Here is a 23,437-nt window from a genome sequence, read left to right as displayed (position 1 = left end):
TCCTTCTGGATAGACTCCAAGACTAACTCGTAAATATTAGTATTCACTAGATCTATTGAGACTAGGAGATATGAGAGTAAGGTTAAGATAGATATTAGACTGAGAAAATGCACGAATCTATAGCATGACGAACAGACATGGTACTTTATCTGAAAATGCTCTATGAGTACAGTACCTTGTACATAATTCAATATCTTTAGGGAGAACTATTCCACGTATTTCAATCATGCTACTAAAACCAAACGCAGCCCATTACATTGATTCAAAATCATTCCTACAAACAGATACTGGATACTCAGGGCGGTAGAAGTTAGCAAACAAACAATCTACATGCACAACATCATCTTGATCAGACTATCAATAACCCAAACTCATCAGACAGCCAACAGAATTTCGAGAAAATAATTTGAAAAAACTACAATCATCAGAACTAAAACTTAGCTCAACACATTCTAACAATGCACAGCTATGAAAATGACGGAAAATTTTTACCGGAACCAGAAAAACTGACGAGAAATTTTTTGTTGATTACCAGGTTTCCTCCGATTAATCTACATAACTACGCTGGAGAGCCAATGGCGTATCACGATTGGATAAACATGTTCCAGGCTACAGTTGACAGTATGACTCATTCCATGTCAGGTAAAAATTTCATGTCTGGGAAAGCGAAAGAGCTCATCAAAGTGTACTCATGTTACCCTGCTTTTTATAAAGCTGCAGTGAGGGGCCCCTAGAACCCTTTTGGTGACCCAGACTATCTTGTAAACGCTTCCATTCAGCAAATCAAAACTTGGCTTATCAACTAGTAACAATCTTTCAGTTGTTTCATTTGAAACCTTTTTGAAACAGTTAAAGCAAACCTTCCAATTTTGGGTTTCCAAGCAGACTTGCATGCTACAGCTTTGCACAAATTATTCAAAACTAAAACTCCCGACAGTTTACTCAAAACACGCTGTCCGTACAACCGTTCAAAACATCAAGGTAGAAATGTTTCTGGAGTGGCTTAAAATACAAGCTAAAGAACCTGAACAATTACAAGGGGAACACTCTTTTCTGGGGAAGTCAGCGGTCGAAGATCAGGGATTTATGACACAAAATCGAACGTCTTTTGGCACAAAACGAAACTTTAAAATGAGGTCTGACATCATTGTGACAAAAACTACAGTAAGCTTTCAGAAATTGCATAAGTTGTTTGCAGGATCTTTTTTTGGCTCATTGCCCCGGTACTAGAATTTGGCACCAGTTGAAATTTTTAATTTGATAGAAAAGCATGAACTTTGCATATATTGCTGAATTTTTTGTTATTAAGAAACATCTGCACTTCAGTGAAACGATGTCAGCAATGTAGAGGGTTCCGTCATATTTCTCTACGTGATCAATCTCGAATTACAAACAAAAACAGTGCATCATATGAACAATGCGTTAATATGTTCTCTTATACGTTCCGCATTCAAGTAATCGCAATTCTTTCGAATAGTTGAAAGAGGAACGTATAAGAGAACATAATAACGCATTATTTATATGATGCACTGTTTTTGTTTGTAATTCGAGATGGATCATGAAGAGAAATATGACGGAACCCTCTACATTGCTGACGTCGTCTCTCTGAAGTGCAGATGTTTCTTGATGACGAAAGATTCAGCAATATGTGCAAAGTTCTTGCTTTTTTACCAAATTAAAAAGTCAACTGGTGCCAATTTCTAGTACCGGGGCAATGAGCCAAAAAAAGATCCTGCGAACAATTTATGGATTTTATGAAAATTTACTGCAGTTTTTTGTCTTAATGATGTCAGACCTCATTTGAAGGTTTCGTTTTGTGCCAAAAGACGTTCGATTTTGTGTCATAAGTTCCTGATCTTCGACCGCTGACTTCCCCAAAAAAGTGTTTCCCTTGTAGTTGTTCAAGTCCTTTAGCATGAAGTTCAATCCATTCCTGATAAAAGTTTAGCGACAGTTCGAATCCATGAAAAAACAAGACACACGGGAGAAAGAAACGAAATTGACTCGCACTGCAAAAAAATCTAGGGATAACCTAGGGATAATAAGATAAAGGAGAGTCAATTGCAGAATAACGCGTATTCAACTAAAACCACTCGATCGCCGACTTGCTATAGACATTGATCTACTCAATTTATACAAAATGACCCTACTAATTGACCTCGAAAAGAAAACACGTGCGACCAGTTGAAAGAAAACGAATAAAACCCTCTCAAAATGGTTTTTACCACATCACCCAGTGCAAAACCCAAATAAACCAACAAAAGTTAGAAGAGTAGCCAACGCTGCATCCCTTTTTAAACATCAATTACTGAACAACAGCCTTCTCACATGTACTAATCTTTTTAGCAAATCTAACAGGGATTCTGCAGCGCTTCAGCAAACATTTTATTGGTCTTCTTGCCACTATTGAAGTTGTGTTTATAAGAGTGGGTATTCAAGAAAAAGATAGACCAGCTTTGGGTGTTCTCTGGAGCTATAACGGAAGTGTCAATCATTACGAAATCACGCGGTTAATACTTGGCGCTTCATTTTATCATTCTCCGCTAATTTTGCATTATAAAAATGCGCTTTGGACAACAATTACTTGTTTCCTCTAGCTTATGATCAAATTCAAAGCAGGTTTTATATGGATGACTACATTGCCTCAGTAACGACGTTAGATGAAGCACAACCTTTTTCAAGAGAAACCAGGTAGTCTTTAAAACAAGGTGGTTTACGACTCACCAACTTCTTATCAAATAACATGCTCGCCCTGCAAAAAAATCTTTGCGAAGATCACGACGAGATAAAAACTTCAACTCGTGTTGTTGGACAAAATTGAAAAATTGACAGTGACGAGTTGTTTCTTGACACTCTTCAAAAGTTTCCTTCTCTGGCTGATAATTATACTCAACGAAACATCTTCAACTTGTTGTCTATTTTCGACCCGCCATGATTTTTTGAAATAGTAATAATTCGTCTGAAGATCCTATTCCATCAGATTCGGAAGCTAGGTTTAACATGGGATAATAAGATAACTAGTGAACATCATCGCAAGCTACAGAAGTTCCTCGTTTCTTCTCTCAGATAACTCCTGGAACAAGCAATAATCCAAGCGATAACTCCTGGAACTTGAAAGTACGCTCATTTGCAGACGCTCTACGCGTCAAAACGCCAGCAGTCCTGTTCTTGCGAATGCATGAACCAGACGAGACGTTCAAGGAAAGCAAGTTTTTGATTTGCAAAAGCAAGGTTGCACCGATTAAAGAACTGATTGTACCAAAACTTGAACAAGAAGTTGCAACAAGTGGAGCAACTTTCTTGTTTTTCGTGTCCAAAAAAATTTATCTCAATCGAACAGGTGTCTTACAAGTCTGGACAGACACTCATGTGGTACTCGAATGGACAAACTTAACAAAGCAGCTGTGGCAAATCGACTCACTGAAATCTCAACGATAGATCATCATTAAAAAGGCCTCAGATTCCAGCTACTCTGAGTCCTGCAGATCATAGTACTCGAGATCTCGAACATAAGGAAATTAATGAGAAATGGGGGACACCTCCAGCATTCTTGAAATAACCTAAGCATCAATGACAGGATAAATCTTCGCTTGTAACAACTGTGGTTTGGCGCGTTCTCTGAGTGGGTCAATTTTTGACATTGAAAGATTTTCCACTTGGAACAGGCTGCTTTTAACTCTTAGTACAGTCATGAGTTTCATTTCAAAAATAAAACTTCTCAAGAGAAAAAAATCAATCAAAACCAATCCTCCAATGATGAAAATGCACGATCTTTATGCATAACAGCGGATAGTGAAAAATTTACGCAATTAAAATTTGTGAGGCTCAGTCGTTTCCTAATAGTATTAAAACTAGAAAACACAAACAGAATTGATAAAAAATGCTAATTGATTCAACCGAATCCTTTTTTGACCAAAATACTGTCCTAAGAAGCCAAAGTCGTCTTGAGTTTGCACCTTGTTTGAAAGTGGATGCAAGATGTTCGATAATAAAGGACGCCAAAATTGCACTAAAAAAGTTGTAAATTGAACACGTACACCAAGTTTGTGTATAAAAATATCAGAAATTGTCAAATCTTTCATATAACAACGCTACTAAGATATTGGTGTACGACTGGCGCTGCGCATTGTACGTTTTAAATATTCTATATGCAAACAGTTGGATTCACAAAACATCCAGCCAAAAATGGCACCCCTACCAAATTCAAGATTTCTACAGCAAAATAATCATTACCCTTTTATCAGTAGAAAAATAGTTCTCTTTGGACCATTCTTCATTCGAAACCCCAAAAAAAACTAGAGCAGCTCATTTAGAGTCTTGCCCAGATTTGAAAACTGATACATTTCTTAATGCATTTATCCGCTTTACAGTTAGAAGAGGTAACCCTAAAACAATGTACAAAGACAATGGGAAGACTTTTGTAGGAGCTAGTAATGAGCTCAAGAAATACCTCAAAGAACTAAATAAGAACAAAAGTGAAACCAATCGAGCAGTCAAAGAATTTGAATGGAATTTTAACGCATTTTATAAACCTCATTTTTGTGGGGCCAGGGAGCGATAAACCACGATCGTTAAACTCACGATCTGAATTATTCTTGTCTCTAAAAAGCGTACGCCGAACCTAGTAAATACCATTCTCACGGAAACAAAATCAATGTTAAACCCAAGACCTCTAACAAACGTTGGCGATATCACAGACAATGAGGAAACACTCACCCAATCCTTTTTCAATTCAACGTCTTTTCAGCAACCTAAGACGAACGACTACCACTCCGTTTTGAAATTTGGTCTCAACAACAACAATTACTCAACCACCTCTCGCGAAGACTACAAAAGGAATATTTACCGACCCTGTTGAAGCGGAAAAAACGGAACTTCGCGGAAACAATAGCTAAAAGGGGGATGTAGTCTGGATCTTGACAAATCTGATGCCGCGAGCAATATGGTCTTTGGGATGAGTCACAGTAGAACATCCTGGATGAGATGGGACTGCTCGAGTCGTGACCGTAAGGACGGCGTACGCAACCTTTGACCGCCCGGCTAGTGCATTCGCACGCGTTTTTTTCTTTCGATTCGAAAAATATATTGACTTGAAACCAATACGCGGCCCGGGAGCATGTCCCCGAAGCAACTTTCCCGGGTTTTGATAAGTCATGAAATAAGTCAAAATTGATTCTGAAAATCACTGGAATTGAACACTCGTGAAACTTTTCGATAAGAAAAATTATCCTTACGTCTCACGCTTTAGGTCATTCTTTGTCTCTCATTCTGATAGGTTTTCTGATTGCTGTTTGCTATTTTGAAAAAGCGGATGTGTTGTGAAAGGGCGTGAATGTAAATTTGGCCGAATATACTGATAAGTCGAATTAGCAATAAATTTTCAATAAAAACTGCTATTTTGTTGAAAAACATCAATAATTCAGCGATGGCGTTCGCTGTTTTGTTCATTTTTTAATTAGTATTATTCAATGTGAGCTCAACCCGGGAAACCCTTGGAAAAAATTGGCAACCAGATTTGAGGGGGGAGGGGTTTGGTCGAACACCTATGACCCCACGCCACACCCCCCCATATCGACACGCTCATGTACAGTAGATATACGTAACTAGGTACCACGGGCAATTGAAGATATTAGTCTTTCCTTACTTTTGATCAAAATTGGCGGCCAAAATTTAGATTTGAGTCTCAATTTCTCTATCTATCAAAACTAGTTAGAAAGAAAAGTTGCTTCGGATATTCTACAGAAAGGGTCGACAATTAGCTTTTGATTATGAACAACAGAGAAAAAGATTTCGGTTTGTGTCGAAGCGATTCAGTCCAAATTTGAAATGATAAATAACTTGGACGTTTGAAAGTCAATTGTGGTTCTGAACAGTAATAGAACACTATTCATTCCGTTGAATCTTTGAACTATGACCTATAGTGATCTCTGCTACATTTAAGGATATAACTACACATTCTACTCGCGAATAAAAGTGTTTCAAAATAAAAGATTCCCCAATTGAATAATTCGACAATAGCTTTTGATATAAATAGCCCATATGACTACATAGAAAAACAGTTAGCCTATAAAGTTATTTGGATGCATGTCGAACAATTCTTTCAAAAGGAGTGATTTCTGCTCGTCAAGTAACGGAAAGACAGCAATTGAGTGCAGCGCCACTTCAACCAAATTCAACAGATATGACTGAAGCTTGCCAAAAAATCGGGTTAGTCCACATTTCGATTTTAGCTCCGAGGAGTCAATCATTCTCTAAATGTGGCGTATTCGTTTTGAAGTCTAGGAGAAGACCTATATATGACAAGTTCGCATACCCAGAGCTTGATGCTTTTACGACCCAGTTTGTTTGTCATAGTTTTACTTGCTTTTCAGTTCATTTTAACTGTCCTGTGATCATTGAAATTTTTGCATAAAGTAGTTTAGTGATATCATCCAGCGATAATAAAAAAAGCCGATGTGTTGTGAAAGGGCGTGTATGTATATTTGGCGAAAACAAAATCAGAATATAGGATTTATCTGAAACATCTCCATCCCATAAACCAAAATCACTATGAGCTCCGCGATCAAACAAACTTAATATTTGTTGAGAACCCCAAAGTTGGTTGACGTAAAAATAGCCTGACATACTTCAAGTTTGCAAAATTTATTAAAAAAGTTTATAAATAATTGTAAGTTGTAACGGTATGTTAATTGAAACGAACAATTCTGCTCGGATCAGCGCAAAGCCAATAATGATCCCATTGCCATTCTAATCTTTGAAAGATTTTTGGTTCATTTTAAAGAAAAATTAAAACTTTTGAGCTTTTTTCAGACTTTTTTTGAAAATTTTCCCTCAATTAGTTAAGTAAAGACAAAGGTGGAACCAGTTCTGTACTAGTATTTATAAATCAATTATATTTTTGATAAAGATATTGGTGTACGACTGGCTCTGCACAATGTACGTTTTAAATGTTTTATATGCAGACGATTGATTCACAAAACCTACAGCCAAAAATGGCACCCCTACCAAGTTCAGGATTTCCACAGCAAAAATACTCACTACCCTTTCATCAGTACAAGAATAGATTTCTTTGGACCATTCTCCATTCGAAACTGAAAAAAAAACTAGAGAAGCTCATTTAGAGTCTTGCCCAGATTTGAAAACTGATACATTTCTTAATGCATTTATCCGCTTTACAGCTAGAAGAGGTAACCCTAAAACAATGTACAAAGACAATGGGAAGACTTTTGTAGGAGCTAGTAATGAGCTCAAGAAATACCTCAAAGAACTAAATAAGAACAAAAGTGAAACAAATCGAGCAGTCAAAGAATTTGAAGGGAATTTTAACGCACTTTTTAAACCTCATTTTTGTGGGGCCTGGTAGCGATAAATCACGATCGCAAAACTCACGATCTGAATTATTCTTGTCTCTAAAAAGCTCACGCTGGACCTACTAAATACCATTCTCACGGAAACAAAATCAATGTTAAACCCAAGACCTCTAACAAACGTTGCCGATATCACAGACAATGAGGAAACACTCACCCAATCATTTTTCAATTCAACGTCTTTTCAGCAACCTAAGACGAACGATTACTACTCCGTTTTGAAGTTTGTTCTCAACAACAACAATTACTCAACTACCTCTCGCGAAGACTACAAAAGGAATATTTACCGACCCGGAAAAAAACGAACTTCGCGGAAACAATCGCTAAAAAGAGGGTTGTAGTCTGGATCTTGACAAAAATGATGCCGCGAGCAATATGGTATTTGGCATGAGTCACAGTAGGACATCCTGATGGGACTGCTCGAGTCGTGACCGTAAGGACGGCGTACGCAACCTTTGATTGCCCGGCTAGTGCACTCGCACGTGTTTTTTTCCTTCAATTCGAAAAATACATCGACTTGAAACCAACTCGCGGCCCGGGATCATGTCGCTGAAGCAACTTTCACGCGCTTTGATAAATCATGAAATAAGTCAAAATTGATTCTGAAAATCCTTGAGATTTGTAAAATACCAATGAAAAGTTAGAATTGAACACTCGTGAAACTTTTCGATCAGAAAGATTATCTTTACGTCTCACGCTTTAGGTCACTATTTTTGTCTCATTTTGATAGGTTTTCTGATTGCGGTTTTAAACATAAGCCGAATTAACATTAAGTTATCAAAAAAATTGCTATTCTGTTAAAAACATCGGTAATTCAGCGATGGCGTTCGCTGTTTTGTTCATTTTTTAATTAGTATTAATCAATGTGAGCTCAACCCGGGGGAAACTTGGAAAAAATTGGCAACCAGATTTGAGGGGGGAGGGGTTTGGTCGAACACCTATGACCCCACACACCACCCCCCATATCGACACGCTCATGTAGAGTAGATATAGGTAACTAGGTACCACGGGCAATTGAAGATATTAGTCTTTACTTACTTTTGATCAAAAATGGCGGCCAAAATTTAGATTTCAGTCTCAATTTTTCTATCTATCAAAACTAGTTAGAAACGTTGCTTCGGATATTCTACAGAAAGGGTCGACAAATAGCTTTTTATTATGAACAACAGAGAAAAAGGTTTCGGTTTGTGTCGAAGCGATTCAGTCGAAACTTGAATTGATAATTGATTTGGACGTTTGAAACTCAATTTTGGTTCTGAACAGTAATAGAACACTATTCATTCCGTTGAATCTTTGAACTATGACCTATAGTGATCTCTGCTACATTTAAGGATATAACTACACATTCTACTCGCGAATAAAAGTGTTTCAAAATAAAAGATTCCCCAATTGTATATTTCGACAAGTCAAGCAATCTCCTCTATTTTTTTTTATCAAAAACGACTGTTAGAATAACTCCACTTACTATCGATGCAACACTTTTCAATTACAATGCAATTTTCGCTGACAGAAGAGCTTAAACTCCACATTCTTTAAGGCACAAGAAAGTTTGAATGGAACAAGAAATCACACACAACAAGATTTTCAAACTCCATCACGTTTCACTAATGAAGTAATAGTCGAAACAACGCTAACAACAACACAACAATTCATCCTACAACTACAACTCCAAAAAACAAAAATACAGCTTTTCCATAAAAACAGCTATACAATCCACAGCAAAACCTTTTATCACTCCAAAATAATCATAAATGGCTTATCAAACATTTAAGCCAGTAACGACATCACGACAAACAAATAAACAAAAAACGTCTAATAGAAACAAAATTTCAAATCATAACTACAATATTCTGCAAAATCCAAAATTAAAAAACCCCCCTAAATGAGCAGTCAAAATATTTCACAAGCACAAAACTATAATCAAAATGTACCACAACAAGCCTCTCACTCAGTATTTTTCAACTATAAACCACAAGCTACAGTGGATTGTAGCGAAAATTATTCTTTCTTCCAGCAAAATAAAAACATTACTTACAACAAATTACAAAAACACAACCTAAAGTTTTTTTGTCAAATACTAAATGCCGCAGAACCACTACAAATGACAATGAATCCATACTTATGGGTGGATCATCTAAAACTTCTAATAAACCGTTATTGGTTTTAGCAAGAACAGATCCTGAGTACTGAGTAGAAGATTATTTAAACGCAGTCACAGCTAATTTAATTTTAAATATAGGACCTGAACCAGTTAAAACGCTACTTCATCAAAAGTGGATACATAGACGGACATCTCTAATCCAAACTGCTTATGATGGCGCAGCCCATAAGCGGTTTTCAGTTTTCCCTTTAAGTATTAAATCAGACTGGAATAATCAGACTATAAGTATTAAATCAGAGTAATTCAGACTGGAGTTTTAAATCAGAATGTTGCTTATTCTACTCCGAGGGAAATGAGCAACATCAAAGAGTTCTATGCAACGAAATTCGTAGACTCCCTAAAAAACAATTAAACAACAGTAAGAACAGAAACATTAGTAAGAAAAGCGTAGTGTCTTAAAACGCATGATTTTAAAAGCACAAAAATGACAGAAATGTTGATGATGGCTCTAATATAACCATAACGAAAAATAGGGACAAAAAAGAGAGCATCGCATGCATCGTCAATTCGAGATTCTGATCCGAAAACTTGTAGACAAACTAGATCAAGCTGAAATCACTATGAAACTAAAAATTAAAAATAACCTTACGTAAACAACCTCCATTCAACTACTTCACAAATAAGTAACATTCATGACTCCGACTCTGAACTAGCTGAAAAAATTATTCAAATATTAAATATATACGAGAAAACATAAATTTCAAGGGCAAACCATCATTGAAAAAATGGTTTTACTGTTGCCGTAGATTTAGACATAGCATTGCTGAATGAAGACAAAAGCAACAAGATAATCAGAACAAACTACAGAAATATAGAGAACCAAAAAAATATTTTTATCAGTACATGAAAAAAGACTAGGGTTTACCAAACAAAAACAATCTTAGTAATAATGGTTCAGGAAAACCACTTCCAGATAACTATATTACATCTAGACAACAATCACCTTACCGAAATAACTACCGCGGAAGATCTCTAGATCGAAGAATTCACGAAATCTCTCACAAAATAGCTATAGTCGATCAAACAGTCAAACCAATCAATATCGAAATAATTATTGAAGATCAAACTCAAACAAAAGTAACTACTCAAATTATAACAGAAATTGTTGATGTTCGAATTCTCGAAAAAGATACTTTTCAAACGACCGTTCCAGAAATTGCTCGTATACCCGAAAGAGGAATTAATCAAACAAAAGGATTAGACAAAACTCAGATAATAGATCACGAAACTATTCAAACAACAGATCAAACTAAAATAATTATCACAATAGGTCACATGACAATTCCAAGAAACGAAACTTGAATTTTTCAATTCGAGAAAAAAATTATTCACAGTCACCACATAGGAGACACAATATCAAAATTCACAACAAAAGTATAGATGAAGTACATCTAAACATCAAAGAGGCATCAACCAGGTAAAATCAACTGAAGAAACTGAATCGGATCCTTCCGGTATTTATAACACAGAAAATTCAGAATTACAACTAAATCACGTAAATTGTGAATCCACAGATGATGAGAGCGAAACAGAACATACGCTTACCCTAAACATGCTTCAGATTGAAAGTGAATATGAAACACCAATTGAATCGAAGTTTTATAGAAACAATAAAACATTTAATAATTTTGAATAATCAGATAATTCGCAAAACATAACAGACTATACCAAACAAGAACTTGAAAGAAGTTCAAGTACGAGCAATATACACCAAAATACAGCAAGTAAAGCACAACTAGCAAAATAAAAATTTGGACAATCCCACTTCTGTTAAAATTTCAAAAACGCAAAGATTTCCAATCAGCTGACATTGAAATTGATTTTTTAATAGACTAGGAGCAGAATCAAACATTATAATTGTTCCCACATAGAATGAAAAATAAATTTTACTCCAAATTTAATACTTTCAAAACCTCAAGCAGATTAGATACAGCACAAGGATCAAGTTTAACAATTTTTGGAAAAATTCAATTTTCCTTGTTTCCACTCGAACAATGAAACAAAATAAACTTTTAACTAAACTTTTCAAACAAACATTTCATATCAAAGACATAAAACACAAAATCATTGGAATACCATTTATTACTAAATATATCCCCATTAATAATATCCCAAATAGCAATTACATATGAAGTGTTTATATTCAAGATTGAAAAACATATTCTTTCAAAGAGTAAATAGACAACCTCCTTTTTCTCCAAATATTACCCTATCTACAACCAATAACAAAAATATCTGAATCCATCAGCAGGATATGCAAATAACTTCTCAAAAAGTCAAGTTCGTCAAAACAACATGAAACAAAACAACAACTACTATACATGTCAGAACTTGAATTCAAACCAATTCATAAATTTTTCAAAGTAACGACCTCATCAACCAAATGCACAAAAAATACAAAGTCGGATATAGTTTCTTTGCACGTATACAATAATTCCCCATATAAAATAACATTACCTCTAGGACTTGTAGGATATTGTGGAACCAATGCAACAATATCTACCATAGTAGAAGCAGCCTAAAGAGTAAACAACATCTTGAAACTAATAAATGTTTGCCAATCAACAAATCTTAATGAATAATTTTTAATTAACCATATAATTAGTGATCCGAAACGAAAAACAGACTACTTTATGACTAAACTATTTATTTTGAACCAACACTTCAGATATCAAAAAATACCACTGAACGACAAAAATTTTTTCTAATGTTCAACTTTCAACACTCTCAATTTGCAGAACTAGAATTTGAGCAATTAACAGAACTACAACTTAAATACCCAATGGTTCAAGCTGCATCTAATTTGATCGTGGAAAAACAATTTCGCCCCTACATCTACCTCTAAGACCTGACGCAATTTTCAAAAAACCACGAGCAAGTAAAGTTCCAATTCATTTACAATATAAAGTCAATGGTTTACTAGATATATTAGAACAATACGAAATCATATCTCCAGTTAATGAAGAAGAACAACCAAAAAGAAACACATTCATAAATCCCGTTATTGTTCTAGCTAAAGGAGAATAAAAAAAAAGTCCTTCTAGGCGCTAGATACCTCAATTCACCTATTAATGAATCTAAATGTAAATGGCTCATAGAACCAATTCAAGTATATCTCACAAAACAGAAGGGAAAATATTTTACAACAGCTGAATTGAACAGCGTAAATACCAAATGCCACTAGGTGAACAATCAGGACGCTTAACACAATTCGTGATTGGAATTCAACAAAACGAATTTAGTAGACTTTTCTATGGATTTTCCATAGGACCAGCCGCAATTTCAGCAGTTATGAATAAAAGTTTCGACCATTTATTCTCAAAACAAAGTTCAAAACAAATGTAGACAATTTTTTCATGCAATAAAAAACAAAACACGAATTGCTAAAAGTATTTAAAAAAACCACCGAAAATTAATTAAAGAAAACATGAAAGCAGCCCCAGACAATTCACATTTTTTTCTTACTTGTGTATATTCTTCGGACATTTTTTTGAAGGAAATACAATCACTCCAAAAAAATCTCGCATAGACGCAATCATAAAACTTCAACTTCCATCAAATAAAAAGAGAAACAAGCACTTCTTAGAGTTCTTAACTTCTTGTAATTGAAATTTTGTAATTTTGTCAGACAACAAAATAATTTTGAATGGCCAACAGAACTCCAAAAATGATTTGAAGAAAAAAAAACACTTCGCACTGAAAAAATATCAAATACTATCTCAGATCCAGGCCAACCATTTTATGCTATGTGCGAGGCCTCCAATTTTGAAATCGGCGCAGCAGTATTACAATCATACAATGGAACAAACAAAATGAATCGTATATCAGCAAATTCAACACTATTTTACATAAGCTGAGCTTAGACTCGTTACACCTATGAGAGAATACACAGCTATAATATATAATCGCACAGAATATAATTTTTTAACACTTGAATCAAATCATCCAACAGTTCTCTTTTCATATCAAAAACCTAAAATTTTTCTGTTTACATAAAAGTCAAATATAAACCTTAGAGTTTATAGATTTCAACTAATTCTAATAAAATTCCCAATTTTACAAATGATTTGGATTGCAGGAAAAAATCTCGCGTTGCCAGACACTCTCTGAATCACACCGCCTGAATTAATAACAAAAAATCAACAGTAGAAATACTACAATATATGAAGTCTTTTCTTGCAAAAGACGAAGCACCGCCACGATAAGAGTGCAAATATGTAGTAAAAACCGACCGTGATAATGCACAAATAAATAATCCAAATTATTTTCCAATATATCTAGAAGGCCAAACTAATCACTGCGAAGTGGACTTGTTAGGAAACTCTACATTTAAACCTATACCATTTCCATCATGGATCAACAACAAAACACAACAGAAAACATTCAAAGAAAAAATGTATTCTGCAACCCTCGAACACAAATCCCAATCCCTTGGTGAGATTAGGTGAGTAACACATATATCAAAACCTAGTCTCGAGAAATTAAAAAAAATTTCTCACGAATTGATATACTCTCTCTCCAACCCGTCAACCACGACAATGTATGCCCCAAATTAGGTTAACCACACAAAATTTGTAAAAACTTACAATTTAGAAAAACAAAACTCTAATCACCAAATAATGCATCCATTGTCCTAAACCGTACGCCAATAGAAAATCTAGACAGTAAGCAAACAATCGTATTACATAACTGTTTAATTAAAAACGACAGATACGATCTTGTAATCACACCGCACAGACATTTAATAGAATATGTTAGGTCAAAAAAACAAACCCAAAAAAAGGCAAATTATCCAAAAAAAAAATTCAAAACGACGAAATGCAGTCTCAGATTCTGAAACAAACACAATACGGGAACTTCGGGACTTAAAAGATTCAATAAAAAAGAATAACCCGATAAAAGACAGAACATGTTTTCTGGCTACAACGCCATCATCAACTAAAAAAAAACGCACGATAAAAAAGTCATTTTTAAACAAACCAATACGTCTATAAAATTGGAATCAACAAATAAGACATATTGAATGTTATACACTAACAGTTCAAAAAAGTAAAACATGACCGAACATAACAAAAGTATCGTTGATAACTCGATACTTCCATTTTTCATACAACCACAAAGCGAAGCTTTACGAGGACAAGTACAATATATGCCAAAATTTAATTGTAATTTTTTTTGAAAAAAGAAATTCCCCATGTAAAGAGGATTTTCCTGAAATAAGAATAAAATGACAAATTCATGACCACTATCTCAAAGGTATATGTAAAATTACATCATATTATGGTATATTCAGGATCAAAATCGTATCAGCAAAACCAAATCACCCTACATACCAGATACAAACAGATGATATAATTGAATTCTCGAAAGTTCTCACAGAATACAAAAAAATACAACAGCAAAATTCACAAAGAGCAATTTCAATGTTCACAAACAATGTTTTTAAATTATTTCTAGCTATCTATCTATAGTAGAATTAAACGAAATACAAAATGAGTCGCCAACTCAAACATCCTGATATTCAATTGTAAGACAAGAAATCTGTATTTTCTCAAAAATTTCAATACCATCCGTGAAAACCTTATTATTAATGAAGTCTCACAAAATTTCAAAGATGGTTTACAAAGAATACTAGCATGGTTTCTAATTGATTATTTTGTCCATAACATTGATCTCATAGCACTATCAAGAAAAATACTTCGACCGCAAAATTCAGACGATGATATTGTATTAGCAGACGAAACAGATTATGTTTGGGACCCTGTTTGGTCTCATCCATTATTTATTAAAATATCATTTACTTTTAATATAAAAAATATCAAATACTATCTCTGATCCAAACTTATCCAAAAAAAAAATTCAGAACGACGAAATGCAGTCTCAGATTCTGAAACAAACACAATGCAGGAACTTCAGGACTTAAAAGATTCAATAAATAAGAATAACCCGATAAAAGACAGAACATGTTTTTCTGGCTACAACGCCATCATCAACTAAAGAAAAACGCACCATAAAAAATTCATTTTTATACAAACCAATACGTCTATAAAATTGGAATCAACAAATAAGACATATTGAATGTTATACACTAACAGTTCAAAAAAGTAAAACATGACCGAGCATAACAAAAGTATCGTTGATAACTCGATACTTCCATTTTTCATACAACCACAAAGCGAAGCTTTACGAGAACAAATACAATTTATGCCAAAATTTAATTGTAAATTTTTTTGAAAAAAGAAATGGCCCATGTAAAGAGGATTTTCCTGAAATAGGAATAAAATGACAAATCCATGACCACTATCTCAAAAGTATATGTAAAATTACATCATATTATGGTATAATCACAATCAAAATTGTATCATCAAAACCAAATCACCCTACATACCAGATAAAAACAGATGATAAAATTGAATTCTCGAAAGTTCTCACAGAATACAAAAAAATACAACACCAAAATTCACAAAGAGCAATTTCAATGATCACAAACAATGTTTTTAAATTATTTCTAGCTATCTATCTATAGTAGAATTATACGAAATACAAAATGAGTCGCCAACTCAAACATCCTGATATTCAATTGTAAGACAAGAAATCTGTATTTTCTCAAAAATTTCAATACCATCCGTGAAAACCTTATTATTATTGAAGTCTCACAAAATTTCAAAGATGGTTTACAAAGAATACTAGCATGGTTTCTAATTGATTATTTTGTCCATAACATTGATCTCATAGCACTATCAAGAAAAATACTTCGACCGCAAAATTCAGACGATGATATTGTATTAGCAGACGAAAGAGATTATGTTTGGGACCCTGTTTGGTCTCTCCATTATTTATTGAAACATAATTTACTATTAATATAACAAATATCAAATACTATCCCTGATCCAGGCCAACCATTTTATGCTATGTGAGACGCCTCCAATTTTGGAATCGGCGCAGCAGTATTACAGTCACACAATGAAACAAACAAAATGAATCATATTTCAGCAAATTCAAGACTATTTAGATTAGCTGAACTTAGACTTGCTACATCTATGAGAGAATACACAGCTATAATATATAATCGCACAGAATATGCTTTTTTATTACTTGGATCAAATCATCGATCAGTTCTCTTTTCATATCATAAACCTATAATTTTTCTGTTTACATAAAAGTCAAATACAAACCATAGAGTTTATAGATTTTAAATAATTCTAATAAAAACTCCAAATTTTACATATGGTTTGGATTGCATGAAAAAATCTCTCCCTGCCAGACACTCTCTGAATCACACCACCTGATTTATCAACAAAAAAAACAACAGTAGAAATACTACAATATATGAAGACTTTTCTTGCAAAAGACGAAACATCGCCACGATAAGAGTGCAAATATGTAGTAAAAACCGACCTTGATAATGCACAAATAAATAATCCAAATTATTTTCCAACATATCTAGAATGCCAAACTAATCACTACGAAGTAGACTTGTTAGGAAACTCTACATTCAAACCTATATCATATCCATCATGGATCAACGACAATACACAACAGGAAACATTCAAACAAAAAATATTCCTCAACCCTCGAACACAATTCCCGACCCCTTGCTAAGATTAAGTGAGTAACTCATATATCAAATCTAGTCTCCAGAAATTAAAAAAACTTTCTCACGAAGTGATATAGTCTCTCTCCAACCCGTCAACCACGACAATGTATGCCCCAAGTTAACCACACAAAATTTGTAAGAACTAACAGTTTGGTAAAATAGAACTCTAGTCATCAAATATTGCATCCATTGTCCTAAACCGTACGCCAATAGAAAATCTAGACAGTAAATTTATGAATTAATTTTGTACGCCAATAGAAAATCTAGACATTTTATGAAATACATCTAAACATTAAAGAGACATCAACCAGGTACAATCAATTGAAGAAATTGAATCGGATCCTTCCGGTATTTATAACACAGAAAATTCAGAATTACAACTAAATCACGTAAATTGTGAATCCACAGATGTTGAGAGCGAAACAGAACATACGCTTCCCCTAAACAGGCTTCAGATTGAAATTGAATATGAAACATCAATTGAATCGAATTTTTACAGAAACAATAAAAATTTTAATAATTTTGAATAATCAGATAATTCACAAAACATAACAGACTATACCGAACAAGAACTTGAAGGAAGTTCAAGTACAAACACTATACACCAAAATACAGCAAGCAAAGCACAACTAGCTAAAAAAAATTTGGACAATCCCGCTTCTTTTAAAAAGTTAAAAACGCAAAGGTTTTCAATCAGCAGACCTCGAAATTGATTTACTAATAGACTAGGAAAAATCAAATATTATAATTGTTCACACATAGAATGAAAAACCAATTTTACTCCAAGTTTATTTTTTTCAAAACCTCAGGCAGATTAGATACAGCACAAGGATCAAGTTTAACAATTTTTGGAGAAATTCAATTTTCCTTGTTTCCACTCGAACAATGAAACAAAATAAACTTTTAACTAAACCTTTCAAACAAACATTTCATATCACAGACATAAAACACAAAATCATTGGAATACCATTTTTTACTAAATATATCCCCATTAATAATATCCCAAATAGCAATTACATATAAAGTGTTTATATTCAACATTGAAAAACACAATTTTTCAAAGAGTAAATAGACAACCTCCATTTTCTCCAAATTTTACCCAATCTACAACCAATAACAAAAATATCTGAATCCATCAGCAGGATATGCAAATAATTTCTCAAAAAGTCAAGTTCATCAAAACAACATGAAACAAAACAAACAACGACTATACATGTCAGAACTTGAATTCAAACCAATTCATAAATTTTTCAAAGTAACGACCTCATCAACCAAATGCACAAAAAATACAAAGTCGGATATAATTGCTTTGTACGTTTACAATAATTCACCATATAAAATAACGTTACCTCTAGGACTTGTAGGATATTGTGGAACCAATGCAACAATATCTACCATAGTAGAAGCAGCCTAAAGAGTAAACAACATCTTGAAACTAATAAATGTTTGCCAATCAACAAATCTTAATGAATAATTTTTAATTAACCATATAATTAGTGATCCGAAACGAAAAACAGACTACTTTATGAATAAACTATTTATTTTGAACCAACACTTCAGATATCAAAAAAATACCACTGAACGACAAAATTTTTTTCTAATGTTCAACTTTCAACATTCTCAATTTGCAGAACTAGAATTTGAGCAATTAACAGAACTACAACTTAAACACCCAATGGTTCAAGCTGCATCTAATTTGATCGTGGAAAAATAAATTCGCCCCTACATCTACCTCTAAGACCTGACGCAATTTTCAAAAAACGACGAGCAAGTAAAGTTCCAATTCATTACAATATAAAGTCAATGGATTACTAGATTTATTAGAACAATACGAAATCATATCTCCAGTTAATGAAGAAGAATAACCAAAAGGAAACACATTCATACATCCCATTATTATTCTAGCAGAATCAATAAAAATTGTTCTAGGCGCTAGATACCTCATTTCACTCATTAATGAATCTGAATGTGAATGGCCCATAGAACCAATTCAAGTATATATCACAAAACTGAATGGAAAATATTTTACAACAGCTGACATGAACAGCGTATAAACCAAATTACACTAGGTGAACAATCAGGACGCTTAACACAATTCGTTATTGGAAATCAACAAAACGAATTTAGTAGAATTTTCTATGGATTTTCCATAGGACCAGCAGCAATTTCAGCAGTTATGAATAAAATTTTCGACCACTTATTTTCAATAAAAAGTTCGTTACAAAATTAGACAATTCTTTCATGCAATAAAAAACAAAACACGAATTGCTAAAAGTATTAAAAAAAACCACCGATTATTACTTAAGGAAAACATGAAAGCAGCCCCAGACAATTCACATTTTTTCTTATTTGTGTATATTCTTTGGACATGTTTTTGAAGGAAATACAATCACTCCAACAAAATCTCGTATAGACGCAATCATAAAACTTCAACTTCCATCAAATAAAAAGAGAAACAAGCACTTCTTAGAGTTCTTAACTTCTTGTAATTGAAATTTTGTAACTTTGTCAGACAACAAAATAGTTTTGAATGGACAACAGAACTCCAAAAACGATTTGAAGAAAAAAAAACACTTCTCACTGACAAAATATCAAATACTATCCCAGATCCAGGCCAACAATTTTATGCTATGTGCGACGACTCCAATTTTGGAATCGGCGCAGCAGTATTACAATCACACAATGGAACAAAGAAAATGAATCGTATTTCAGCAAATTCAAGACTATTTACATAAGCTGAACTTGGACTCGCTACACCTATGAGAGAATACACATCTATAAAATATAATCGCACAGAAAATGATTTTTTAATACTTGAATCAAATCATCCAACAGTTCTCTTTTCATATCATAAACCTAAAATTTTTCTGTTTACATAAAAGTCAAATATAAACCATAGAGTTTATAGATTTCAAATAATTCTAATAAAATTCCCAATTTGTTATATGATTTGGATTGCAGGAAAAAATCTCGCGTTGCCAGACACTCTCTGAATCACACCACCTGAATTATTAACAAAAAAAAACAACAGTAGAAATATTACAATAAATGAAGTCTTTTCTTGCAAAAGACAAAACATCGCCAAGATAAGAGTGCAAATATGTAGTATAACCGACCTTGATAAGGCACAACTAAATAATTCACATTATTTTACAATATATCTAGATTGCCAAATTAATCACTACGAAGTAGACTTGTTAGGAAACACTACATTTAAACCTACACCATATCCATCATGGATCAACAACAAAACACAACAGAAAACATTCAAACAAAAAATTTATTTTCCAACACTCGATCACAAATCCCAACCCCTTGGTAAGATTAAGTGAGTAACTCATATATCAAAACCTAGTCTCGAGAAATTAAAAAAACTTTCTAACGAAATGATATACTCTGTCTCTCCAACCCGTCAACCACGACAATGTATGCCCCAAGTTAGGATAACCACAAAAATTTTGTTAGAACTAACAGTAACAGTTTAGGAATACAAAACTCTAAGCACCAAATATTGCATCCATTGTCCTAAACCGTACGCCAACAGAAAATCTAGGCAGTAAACAAACAACCGTATTACAGAATTGTTTAATTGAAAACGACAGATACGATCTTGTAATCACACCGCACAGACATTTAAAAGTATATATTAGGTCAAAAAGACAAACCCAAAAAAAAATCTTAACAAAAAAAAGGCAAATTATCCAAAAAAAAAATTCAAAACGACGAAATGCAGTCTCAGATTCTGAAACAAACACAATACGGGAACTTCGGGACTTAAAAGATTCAATAAATAAGAATAACCCAATAAAAGACAAAATATGTTTTTCTGGCTACAACGCTATCATCAACTAAAGAAAAACGCACCATAAAAAAAGTCATTTTTAATCAAACCAATACGTCTATAAAATTGGAATCAACAAATAAGACATATTAAATGTTATACACTAACAGATCAATATTGTAAAACTTGACCGAACATAACAAAAGCTTCGTTGATAACTCGAAACTTCCATTTTTCATACAACCACAAAGCGATGTTGCCCGAGGACAAGTACAATTTATGCCAAAACTTAATTGTAAATTTATTTTAAAAAGAAATGGCCCATGTAAAGAGGAATTTCCTGAAATAAGAATAAAATGACAAATCCATGGCCACTATCTCTAAGGTATATGTAAAATCACATCATATTATGGTATATTCACAATCAAAATTGTATCACCAAAACCAAATCACCCTACATACCAGATACAAACAGATGATATAAATATAGAATTCTCAAAAATTTTCACAGAAAACAAAAAAAAACAACAACAAAATTCACAAAGAGCAATTTCAATGCTCACAAACAATATTTGTAAATTATTTATAGCTATCTATCTAAAGTAGAATTAAACGAAACACAAAATGATTCGCCAACCCAAACATCCCGATATTCAGCTGTAAGACCAGAAATCTGTCTTTTCTCAAAACTTTCAAATATAATCCGTGAAAACCTTATTATTAACGAAGTCTAGCAAAATGTAAAAGATGATTTACAAAGAATACTAGCATGGTTTCTAATTGATTATTTTGTCCATAACATTGATCTCATAGCAATATCAAGAAAAATACTTCGACCGCAAAATTCATAGGATGATATTATATTAGCAGACAAAACAGATTATGTTTGGGACCCTGTTTGTTCTCATCCATTATTTATTAAAATAAGAATTAATATTAATAAAACAAATATCAAATACTATCCCTGATCCAGGCCAAACATTTGCAATGTGCGAAGCCTCCAATTTTGGAATCGGCGCAGCAGTATTACAATCACACAATGGAACAAACAAAATGAATTGTATTTCAGCAAATTCAAGACTAATTAGATAAGCGGAACTTAGAGTTGCTACACCTATGAGAGAATACACAGCTATAATATATAATCGCACAGAATATGATTTTTTAATACTTGGATCAAATCATCGAACAGTTCTCTTTTCATATCATAAACCTATATTTTTTCTGTTTACACAAAAGTCAATTACAAACCATAGAGTTTTTTGATTTCAAAAAATTCTAATAAAATTCACAGTTTTACATATGGTTTGGATTGCAGGAAAAAATCTCGCGTTGCCAGACACTCTCTGAATCACACCACCTGAATTATTAACAAAAAAAACAACAGTAGAAATACTACAATATATGAAATCTTTTCTTGCAAAAGACGAAACATCGCCACGATAGGAGTGCAAATATGTATTAAAAACCGACCTTGATAATGCACAAATAAATAATCCACATTATTTTCCAATATATCTAGATTGCCAAATTAATCACTACGAAGTAGACTTGTTAGGAAACACTACATTTAAACCTATACTATATCCATCATGGATCAACAACAATACACAACAGAAAATATTCAAACAAAAAACGTATTCTCCAACCCTCGATCACAAATCCCAACCCCTTGGTAAGATTAAGTGAGTAACTCATATATCAAAACCTAGTCTCGAGAAATTAAAAAATATTTCTCACGAATTCATATACTCAATCTCCAACCCGTCAACCACGACAATGTTTGCCCCAAGTTAGGAAAGGAAAACCACACAAATTTTGTAAGAACTAACAGTTTAGAAGCTCCAACCAAAACTCTAATCACCAAATATTGCATCCATTGTCCTAAACAGTACCAAAAAGAAATTCTAGACAGTAAACAAAAAATCGTATTTCATAACTGTTTAATTAAAAACGACAGGTACGATCTTGTAATCTAGTATATATTAGGTCAAAAAGACAAACTCAAAAAAATCATAACAAAAAAAGCAAATTATCAAAAAAAAAATCAAAACGACGAAACGCAGTCTCAGATTCTGAAACAAACACAATACAGGAACTTCAAGACTTGAAAGAGTCACTTAATAAAAATAACCCAATAAAAGACAAAGTATGTTTTTCTGGCTACAACGCCATCAGCAATTGAAGAAAAACGCACCATAAAAAAGTCATTTATCAACAAACCAATACGTCTATAAAGTTGGAATCAACAAATAAGACATATTGAGTGTTATACACTAACAGTTCAATAATGTAAAACATGACCGAACATAACAAAAGTTTCGTTGATAACTCGATACTTCCATTTTTCATACAACCACAAAGCGATGCTGCCCAAGGAAAAATACAATTTATGCCAAATTTTAATTGTAAATTTATTTGAAAAAAAATAACCCATGTAAAATAGAATTTCATGAAATAAAAATAAAATGACAAATCCATGACCACTATCTCGAAGGTGTATGTAAAATCACATCATATTACGGTATATT

At 33.3% G+C, this 23,437-nt stretch overlaps 1 protein-coding gene across 1 annotated transcript in view; it reads left to right on the top strand.

The window, feature by feature from the left end:
• Positions 1-5,907: 5,907 nt before the first annotated feature.
• Positions 5,908-23,437, top strand: part of LOC134842384 (sodium-coupled neutral amino acid transporter 7-like) — a 41,304-nt gene continuing 23,774 nt past the window's right edge. The window contains exon 1 of the mRNA XM_063858693.1: positions 5,908-6,207. Coding sequence (XP_063714763.1) covers positions 6,182-6,207 — 26 coding nt within the window. The 5' untranslated portion in view covers positions 5,908-6,181. The remainder of the gene's footprint in view (positions 6,208-23,437) is intronic.

The sequence above is a fragment of the Symsagittifera roscoffensis genome, chromosome 3 (genome assembly GCF_963678635.1).
Source record: "Symsagittifera roscoffensis chromosome 3, txSymRosc1.1, whole genome shotgun sequence".
Lineage (NCBI taxonomy): Eukaryota > Metazoa > Xenacoelomorpha > Acoela > Convolutidae > Symsagittifera > Symsagittifera roscoffensis.
This window is presented reverse-complemented; position numbering and strand designations above follow the sequence as displayed.